Below are 9,999 nucleotides of genomic sequence, written 5' to 3'. Positions count from 1 at the left end.
CAGGTGGAGCCCTGGAAGGACGCACACTTTCATAGAACACAGTCCAAGGGCCGACGTCAGCAAAAAGATCTCAAGGCTGTGACGTCCTCGCCCCTCCCCCACCTGGGCCCGGTCCCAGAGAATTTAGAAAGTTTAAAAGTTATTCAAAAAAATCTAGCTTGGTAAAGGGGTAGAGTTGAAAAGTTTTAGGTCTCTCATCCATTTCTATTAGGGAGTTCAACAGACACCTGAAAATTTACTCCCCCCCCCCCCCCCCCCAGTTTTAAAGAGCTTTTACCAAACTCTGTGTTAAGCTCTGCAAGCAGCTGGGTCCTCTGGGTCAGTACCCGCCCCCTACTCCTACCCCTGGTGGTCAGCACCTTTCCTCCAACAAGTTCTCAAATCCCTACTTTGGTAACGTGCTCATTTTGCAATGCAAACATCATCACTCGGTTTTATTGGTTTTGTTATATCAGCCTCTGAAGCAGGCAATTACTGGTGTGAACATACATTAAAAAAACATAGTTTTATCGAGTTAAGAGTGTGCAATAGTGTAAATTCAGGGAAGTGCTTTGGGTGAGAATTATGTGCTGAGGATGAAATAAAAAGGTCAGCAGGCTGAGGGGTCCTCAGAAGGAACACGGGCATGCCTCACACCCAGAAGACTGCTACACAAACAAAGCCTTGGAACCAAAACGTCTTCTCCATGTAAACTTTTGGATGTAAACTTTATGTTTCAGGGAGGCTGCTCTGGGCTCAGCCCGATCTAAACCAGTCCCCGAGTTTGGAAATGGCCAGATGGTCGGTGGACCTGGAGCTACAGATCCAGGGTTTAGTCCGTGGTTCTGGGAGACCGAATTCAGGTCCTCTCTCCAGGGCGGGCTGGCGGCCCAAGCTTCGCCGCGCTCTCGCCTAGCTTTGGAAACTCGTTAGAAAAAGAGTCTTCGACGTGCGAGCCTTCAGCCTGAGCACCGACTCCCTCCGGGGCCCAGAGGTCCCGCTGAGCTAAGCGCAGAAGGGCCTCCCGCTGGCCTTGGGCAGGGCCAGCAGCTCCTTGGAGGCGCCAGCGGCAGGCGCGTCGTGGGGCGCAGCGGACGGGAAGGTGCGTGCCAGGGGCGACGCCAGCACGTTGGCTGCCCCTCCTAGCGAGCGGCCCAGGGGCCCCGGGTCCAGGAGGGCACCCTTGGCAGTGGCCCAGGCCTGGTTCAAAGTGCTGTGCCTGAGGATGGGGTCGTGGAAGACTCCATCCACCCAGTTTCTGAGACTGGTTACCGGGGAGTCCTGGTGCCTGTCTAGGACACCGGCGGGGGCCGGGCCCGCAGGTGAGGACGAAGGGGGCGCCAACGAGACGGCCGAGGGGAGGGCGGGGCCTTGGCGCTTGAGCATGCATGAAGGAAACTCAGTCTGGTTCAGGTTGGAGGCGGCGGCTGCGGTGGCCGTGTGCGCCAGGGACCAGATGCGCGGCTTGACCTCCAGGCTCGCAGTCACCCCAGCCGGCACAAAGCCCAGCTTGGCCTCGCAGGCCTGCGGGCCACCCCCGGCGCCTGGTTGCTGCTCTGGCCCCACCACCACACTCCGGAGGCAGCTCCGGGCCCTTTCTAAGTCCTGGTCCAGAGCAGACCCACCATCTGCGGCCAGGGCCATCCGCTGGGTGCCTGAGGCCTCTTTTCCAGGGGCACTGGGGCCTTCTGATGTGGCGGGGATGCGTTCTAGGCTACCGTCCAGGGGTTGGAAGGGAGGTTTCAGCTCGCATTCAGGGGGCTCGGCTTCCAGCGGGTCAAAGTCCTCCAAGTCGCTGAGCTCAAGATCCTTCTCCTCTTTGCCTGCTGGCTCTGCCCAAGAAAGAAAGAGTAACCAGTGCAGGGCGAGAGGATGGTGGCCTAACCAGAACTCCATCTCCTTTTTCCTAACCCTGTGTCCATGGTTATGGGGCCTGACTCTGGAGCAAGGAGAAGCAACCATGCCTTTCTTCTTACCTCTCATCTCCTCCAGAGGGTTTGAGACCCCAGAATGACAACCCTTGTGAGTGGAGGGACCTTCAGCTTCAAATCAATGGTGGAAGGGTGTCTAATGTTTTAAATGTAATGTTGGATTTCTTTAAACGTGTTCCTGGCTCACCTCTACAGCACCGCCCCCCCCCATACATACTCTCCCCCACCCTCAACATGGGTCAGTTCATTCAGTCGCTGCCCAGGCCCCCAAAGGTTCAATGTCTTTAGCTGTCCTAGACCTTCTGGTAGAAGTCATGCCTCCAGCTCCAGCATCAGCGACTTTGACCTACCTTCGTTCTTGGTGCTCTTCAGGGGCTCCTCCCGGGCGTCCTCTTCGCCCCCCTCGTCCTCTTCGCCCTCCCCGTAAGGCCGCTTCTCATCCGTGCACTTGTTTCTCGGTGGCCAGGTCATCTTGTTCTCCTTCTTGAGGCGCCGGCGAGCGTTGGCGAACCAGGTGGAGACCTGCGTGAGGGTCATCTTGGTGATGATGGCCAGCATGATCTTCTCGCCCTTGGTGGGGTAGGGGTTCTTGCGGTGCTCCTGCAGCCAGGCCTTGAGCGTGCTGGTGGTCTCCCGCGTGGCGTTCTTGCGCCGGGTGCCGCTGTCCATGGTGCCGTACCTGGGGACAGGCGGAGCAATGGGGCGCCGGGGCAAGGGCCAGGCGGGCTCTCAGTCCCCGCCGTGGGGGTGCGTTTACGGTGAGGTTCTACCCAGGTCCTGGCTCCGGCCGCTGCCCGCGGGGGCGGCTGCTTTTGGCCCGAAGGCAAAGATAATGTTTATATTTGATTAAACTTACACGGAGTCTGGGCTTTTTCCTGAGCCACTGAGGTCAGGGGTGGGGAACGGGCACAAGGTCTAGCCAAGCGTCTGTCACTCTACACAGACATGTATGTCGTTGAGTTTCTTTATTGGGCTCCTTTCTTACCTTTTTGGGCTGGGCCCACACCACACGGGCCGCACTTCTTGAGGGGGGGGAGGAAGCATTCAAAGCCTGGGAAGCGAGATGCGATTCCCCCAAACCACAACACAACCGGGGTTCTGGCAGTCGAGCCAGCTGGGGGCGGGGGCGGCAGAGTGGGAAACCAGAAACGCTTTGAACCCTGGCTCCGCCGGCTCACCAGGTGGCGGGCTGGGGCCGAGGCCTGGTCAGCGGAGCTCAGCCCTGGGAGGGGAAGGCCGCTGGTCCTGCCTCCAGTTTCCCAGAGGGAGCCTGCGGTTTCCTGGAGCGGGGGTGCTGGCTGACCGGAGGGCAAGGACCCGGGGCACCGCAGAGGGTGGTTCCTCACCTGTCGTACGCGTACTGGCCCAGCGCGGGCTCGTACGGGTAGTAAGCGGCGGCGGCGGCGGCGGCGGGCGCGAGGCCCGCATGCGCAGATCCCGGCGCCTCCTTGGAGTCCAAGCTGTTCTGTGGGAGCCCAGCAGCCTTGGGTCGCGGCTTCGCGGACGCCACCCGGCTCGAGCTCCTCCCCCAGGCCCCAGGCTCGGCATGCTGCGCTCCTATCCCCAGACTGTCCCTAGTGCCTAGGCAGCGAAGGAGCCCTAAGACTTGGAATGAGGAGATTGCAGGGGGGTGCTGGGGGCGGGGGAATAGGAAATCAGTATAAAGGAGCCGGAGACAGGAGGGTGAGACTGCAGGGAGGAGGGGAGACAGAACAGGGTTGGGGGCTGGGGAATAGCAGAGAAAAAAAGGAGGGTGAGGGAGGAACGGGATATAAAGAAGGGGTAAGGGAGGAGAGAGATGAGGAGGAGCTAAGGGGGCCGGGAGAGGGCGAGGGAAGGAGGAGGAAGGTTGGGGGGAGGCTTGGAGGAGAGGAGAGAGGGATCCAGGAAAGAGCGAGGGAACTGGGGAGCTGGAAGCGCGACAGAAGGGGGCAGGGGGGGAGCCCATTCAGACAGAACCAGAAATCTGATCGGATTAATAGTGACCCGAGAACAATCAATACATCACAGACAGTGGTCCGCCTGACTGCTCGCCCCAACAAGGGTTGGGGTGGGGCGGAGCTGGTCGTGTTCCCAAGGACCAGGCTTGGAGGCGCAAAGTTGAAGGGAGCTTCTCCCACCCCCCACAGTCCCGGGCACAGGGGCCTCACAGTCCCGGGTACAGGGCCTCACAGTCCCGGGCACAGGGGCCTCACAGTCCCGGGCACAGGGGCCTCACAGTCCCGGGCACAGGGCCTCACAGTCCCGGGCACAGGGGCCTCGCGCCTCTTCCTCCAGAGTTGGGGAGAGTGATGTTGGCACATCGAGGGGCTGGGACGTGGCGTGGCGGGGAAGGTTGGAGAATCACCGTCTCAACCCTTACCAGCGAGTAGAAGGCGGAAGCCTCGGAACCGTAGGTCATGTAGTTGCCGTAGCCCTGAGAGCCGCCGTAAGGGCCCCCGTAGACGCCCAGCGCAGCTGCAGAGTTGAGCTCGTGGCGCGCCGTGGCCAGCAGCCGGCTCTCGTAGACCGGGCAGTACACTGGGGCCTGGGCCGAGGCAGCGGGCCCGGAGTCGGCCAGCGTGCGGCCCCCTGACTCGCAGCACGTGCTCAGGGAGTTGGTGGTCATCAGGAACTGGGGGCAGAGAGGGGCCGCGAGGAAGGGCGGGCCCCCTAGCGCTCCGTCCCCCCGCGGGGAGCCTGCCCGGCCGCCCTCCAGCCACGTGGGCCCCAGCCAGCCCAGCCCCTCAGTGTTCACGCCCTCCCCGAGGGGTTTCCAAAGTCGCGCGCGCCCTCAGGTGCCACCACTCTACCGGGTGCCTGGGCTCCCCCGAGGCGCAGCCTCAGAGCCCGAGAGTGCAGGTGAAACTAAGCGAGACTTGGGGCCCCCTCGCGTTAGCCCTTCTCAGCACCCCAGCTCCACCCCAGGGCTGGGAGAAGGGGCACGTGGCGCAGGCCCTGCCTTCTGGGGAGAGAGACCGGATCGCCCGCCAGGCAGTGTTCCCAGCCCCGTGGAGCCTCCTTACCTGGGGCGCCGAGGAGTAGGGGTATCCGAACTGCGGGTAGGACATGGTGAGGGCGCCCCGGGGCCCGCAGGAGGGGCCGGCGGGGTCCTGCGCGCGGTCGCCGGCGTGGCGCGGCCGCTGCTCCGGGGCCGCCGGCTTCTAGGCGCTGCGGGGAGCGAAGCGGGAGAGCCGGTTAATGCATCTACGCGCCCAGCAAACTTTTCTAACCGGGCAGGAGAGCGAGCTGCGGCTGCCGCCGCGATCCTTTCAGCTTCGCAATCCAGAGCCTCGCGGGGGCTCTGGGACCGACCGGCCTCGCAGCGGCGACACAAATACATATTTTGCAAAAAAGAAAAAAAAAAAAAAAACCAGTCTCGCAAACCCGCCAAGTCAGCTGTGCGCGGCTTTGAGCGGCGGGGTTCTGACGTCAGCCCTCCGCAGCGCGGCCCGGCCGCAGACCCGGGTCACTCGGCCGCGGCCCGGCCGGGGGCGCGCGGGGGCCACGCGCTCCAACAAATGAGTTTCTTCCGAGGAGTCAGGATCGCCCCAACGAACGGCGTTTCTCCCTAGTCACCGAGGACGGGAGGCACTTTTAATTAGAAATTAATTAATGAGCAGCTGCTCCTCCCCGCGCCACTGTAATCATTAGTCTCAATTACAAGTGAGACGTATGAGGGACACGCGAGTGAGTCTTCATGAAGATGTCATCAACAGTTAAAATGAGCCCCGCGCGGGCGCGGGCGGCTGCGGGCCTGAGCTCTCCGCGCCCCTCCAGGTGGAAGGAGCGCGGCTCCGCGCGCCCGGCGTTCGGCCACCGCGGAATCGGCCCGACTGTTGTTTAACCCGGAGTCGGCCACGCCTCCCACTAGTTCGAACCCCACTCCCGACGGAGTTCCAGAATCAGACGCGGCTACAACAGTGTATGCACCCGGAGGTCAAAACGCTCTCAGGGTGTGAGTCCTGGGGCCTCTCCCGGAGCCTGCCACGCCGGGGCTCAGCGGCCCCAGGGCTGCGAGACTCGCCACTCCGGGCCTCTGTGCTGGGGGGCATCCACTCTCCCTGAGAGTTCCCGCTGGGCGCGAGGCCCCTCTTTTCCTCCCCCACCCCTTATGCTGGCCGCACTCTCTCCTCTCCTCCCCTCCCCTCCCGCCGAGCCCTATGCGGCTAAACCCGGGACTGTTTAAAAGTCCTGAGCGCTCCGAAGAGCGGTAGGTTTCAGGACTCAGCTTAGGGGCCCCTCCCACAGTCCTTCTCCTCCAGGAGACCGTCGGGAGTTGGCCCGAGGAGAGGAGGCGCTGGACTTCGGGCAGAGGAGCCGTTCCCAGACCGTTTCGCCTAATTCCATTCCCCGGGGCGCACTGGTCAGTCTGGGCAGGAGGCCGAGTGCCCACCCCAGGACTTCCACAGCCAGTCTCAGCCCCGGGACCTTGCCCGAGTCCAAAGCGGAGGCCAGCACGCAAGAAGCAAGGGAGCGTGGGCCACCGCGGACTCGCTCCCCACCGCCCGCGCCGCCGCTCGCCCTGGCCCGGGCTCGCCCGGGTTGCTCTCGCTCCGCTCGGCCTCCGGCGCTCGGCCGCAGGGAGCGCGCGCGGCGGCGCTGTGCAGACTTGCTGGGAGAGATTCCTGGGTTCAGACCTGCGAATTGCCCCAGGGTCACCCTCTAATTAATGATGACGTTCTCACTCTCTCCCCAGCTGCAAGCCTGGCTCCAAGGAACGAAAGCTGCCCGCTCTGACAGCTCGGTTGAAGGTGATTGATGACTATCTAGAGACCACAGTACGCATCATATAATATCTGCTGCGTAATTGCTTTAATTTACAGATGAAAATCCGAGTTCTCCGATCGCGTCGGACCGCAGCCGGCCACGTCCAAACTGCTTGCAAAGGAAAAACATCGGAAATAATGAATAGCCGCTCCATGCAAATTATTCAGACAGTTTAGCGTCTGTAGCCGGGAGAGATATATAAAGAACACGAGTCAAATGACATTAATAATTGTTTTTTTTTTTTTTGAATTCTGTATTGATTTCGTGGCAGCTGTGTTTATTTCTTTTTCACCTGAATTGCTAATATCACCTTCCTGTAAATAATAAGAAACTAGCCACCGGGGCTTCTCTGCAGAAATGAATCTCTCAATCTCTCTCCGTCTTCCTCCTTCACTCCTCCCTTCCCCCATCGTCCCTCCTCCCAACTCCTTCCAGTTTTCCGGCTTCTGCTCAGGCTTTTGCTGAACGTCCTCCTACTTTCCATTATTTATTGTTTACAAACAACTCTCTCTCTCTCTCTCTCTCTCTCTCTCTCTCTCTGCTGGTAATGAGGCCCTGCCCGCTGAGGGAGGGGCACCAGGAGAGGGTGGCTGAGGACTCAGAGAGCAAGAATCGCTCTGCAAGGATGGCATTCAGCTACCTTTCCTCACCCCATTCCCATGGCCCCGGCCTGGTGATTGCGAGCGCTCAGCGGTCTGGGGAGTAAGCCATCGAGTCGTTCCAGCTGCCAGAGCCGGGGACTGGCTGGCAGCGCCGCATATCCAGGCCTGAGAGCCTCGGTTCTTTCCCCCAGGTTCGGCCGTAGCTTGCTGAAAACAGTCCCCTGAACAGGCGACCATTCATCTTCTGAACTACACGCTCACCCTAGGAGCCTGGCAGGCACATATCCTCTGTGGGGAGCCCTGGGTGGGTTTTCAGGGACCTCCTTTGGTCATCACTGCACTGTTCTATTTTCCTTTCCAGGATGAGTGTGTAAATAGACGCTCCCAGCCCCACCAGCCTGCAGGGTTCTCAAAGGCGACCGTCTCCCTGATCCTGAAACCTAGCTCACCGATTCCACTTTCCTGGGCCGCTGAGCACTGATCCTCCGCTTCTTGCCCGGCCCAGGCCCAGCCACTCTGTTTGGGAAAGCTTGGGGCTGCTGGTCCTCACCCAGGCTCTGGAACCAATCCTGGACGCAGGGGTCAGCGCAGTCTGTCTCTAGACCAGCGCGCAGCTGGACATTCCGCTGATAACCCGCGTCCAGGCTGAGGCCCACCTGCTCAAACTGGGGTACTTTCTGGATCATCTTTGTTCCATAGATAATACCCGAATAACTACCAAGTGCCCTTCACTAAAAGGACAACCCTTGAGATGAGGCACCTGGGGTTTCCTTGAAGAGCGTCAGCATCTCGGGTATCATCAGCTAAATGGACCTGCACAGACGCGGAGTGATGAGCCCATGTCCCTCGAGGGACCCCGGTTCTAAATACAGCTCTGAGCAGGACACACTGGAAGCCCGCGGTTCAGGGCAGCAGCGTGGCTGGGGCGAGGTGCCCCCACTAGCCCGCTGTATTCTAAAGGAGCCGAGGATGAGGGAACCCGAGGACGGTTAGTTCCAGATGTTAGAGGCCTGCGGGGCGCTCTTGCTGTCAGAACCTTGGAGGCCTCTGGGGAGATAGGCCCCGCCCTGCCCTTCTCCCTCGCCGGGTGGGATTTTCGTCCCCGCCATCATCTGAACCTAGGCCCTCCAGGTTCCCGGAGCTGTCCCCGAGGCCACCCAGGCCCACCCGAACCGAGAGCGTGGGTGGGGGTGGGGGTGGCGAGGGACTTCCTCCAGTCCAGCGAAGTTGACCCCAGGGATGGGGCGGAGGAGGGCGCACGCAGCACTAGGCAAAGACCGTCTTTCCTGAGGTTTAGGACCTCAGAGCAGTGCCCGCCCACTGCTTGCGGACAGCCCGGCCGGGTGGGGGGCTAAGAGGCGTTCTACAAGTCGGTGGCTTCGCACTCGCGAGCCCTAGGGTTGGCAGGTCACTTCTTCGCAGCCTGTCCTCTGGGGTCTCTCGAAAAGCCAGTGGGGCGAGCTGCAGGCGCACGCGTTGAATCCTCCTCCCCGAAACGCCCACCATTCCCGCCGGTTCCCTCCGGGTCTCCTGCCGCGCCCCCACCGCGCCCCCGCCGGGCGCCGCCCGCGCCGGGACGGCCTCGTAGTCCGGGTGTCGGAGCGCAGGCCCGGTTGGCCCGCGCTGGCCCGGCTCCCCGCGCTGTTCCCCCGCACCTCGTTTTTGCAACTTGCAGCGAACGCGGCGGCCTCCAGAGACCCCATCGGCAGGCAGCAAACTTTGTGCCCTCCAGCGCAGGAGCGATCCTCGCAAAGTTTGTGCGGCCGAGCCCACTCCCTACCTGCGCTGGGGACGCGCCCGCCCGCGCCGCCGAGGCGCTGGGCCCGCGGGGAGCAGCGCGCAGCCGGGACGCACCGGGGAATCGCCACCGTCGCCGCCGCCCGAGCCCCTCGGCGGCCGCGCCGAGCCTGCGCCTCCCCGTTAGGGGGGAGGGGTCTCGGAGCCCGGGGCGGGGGCAGGAGCGGGGACCTCGCCTACCTGCGGTGGCGCCGGGCCACTACCGGCGGCCCGCGAGGGCTCTGCGCGGCCGCTCGGCGCGCGCGCTCCGGCGGGGAGCAGGCGACAACTAATGGAGACATTTCCAGGCGTAGCACCTGGCGAGCAGAGCGCGTCGGCGTCCCCAGGCGCTGCGGTCGTCAGCCGAGCCCGCACCGGCGTGACGTGGGCGAGCGAGCGAGCTGCTCCCACCCGGCCGCCCATTAACGCTTTCCCCCGCGGGCGCCGAGCACTTGCCAACTTTCCCCTCCGCCCGGCCTGAGCTCTGGGTACACCGGGTGTAGGAGCTGGAATGAGGGGTGCCCTGGGGGTGGGGTGGCAGGAACACCGGGCTCAGAGAGGACACAGAGCCTAACGGCACAGCAGGAAGGCAGGCCGCCTGGATTTGGCCACATGCTGTACAAGCTGTACCGCTCCAGGGGACCTTGGGCTCCTCAGGGACACTCAGGAGGCCCTTTTTGGTGCCCTGGTTGTCAGACCTGGGGCTGCCTGGGCTGAAAGAGCCGCGCCCCCAGACAGTCTCATTCCTTCTTGGTCCCAGCTCCTCAGAGTCCCTCTTTGACCATGGTATCCCTGCCCTGAAGGTCAGGTTGGGAGCTCAGGTGGCTTGCTTCTCCTCCAAATAGGGTGGGTGTCTTGGCTCTCAGGCCCTTCCCTTTCTTCCTTTCCCCTCTTAATCCCCCACCGCCCATCAACCTCATCACATTAAGGGAGCCTAGCTTCTTTTGGTGGTGTCCAGACTG

General features: G+C 62.2%; 1 protein-coding gene across 1 annotated transcript; it reads right to left on the bottom strand.

The window, feature by feature from the left end:
- Nucleotides 1-433: 433 nt before the first annotated feature.
- On the bottom strand, nucleotides 434-9,460 carry IRX4 (iroquois homeobox 4). Its single transcript, XM_066374804.1, is given in 7 exon segments — nucleotides 434-1,811; nucleotides 2,261-2,589; nucleotides 3,257-3,375; nucleotides 4,273-4,524; nucleotides 4,916-4,990; nucleotides 4,992-5,060; nucleotides 9,239-9,460. Coding segments are annotated over 7 exon segments (1,893 nt in total). The 3' UTR covers nucleotides 434-984.
- Nucleotides 9,461-9,999: the final 539 nt, after the last annotated feature.

This window comes from Saccopteryx leptura, chromosome 1, assembly GCF_036850995.1.
Source record: "Saccopteryx leptura isolate mSacLep1 chromosome 1, mSacLep1_pri_phased_curated, whole genome shotgun sequence".
NCBI lineage: Eukaryota > Metazoa > Chordata > Mammalia > Chiroptera > Emballonuridae > Saccopteryx > Saccopteryx leptura.
The sequence above is the reverse complement of the archived record's forward strand: the minus strand, read 5'-3'. Positions and strand labels throughout refer to the sequence as shown.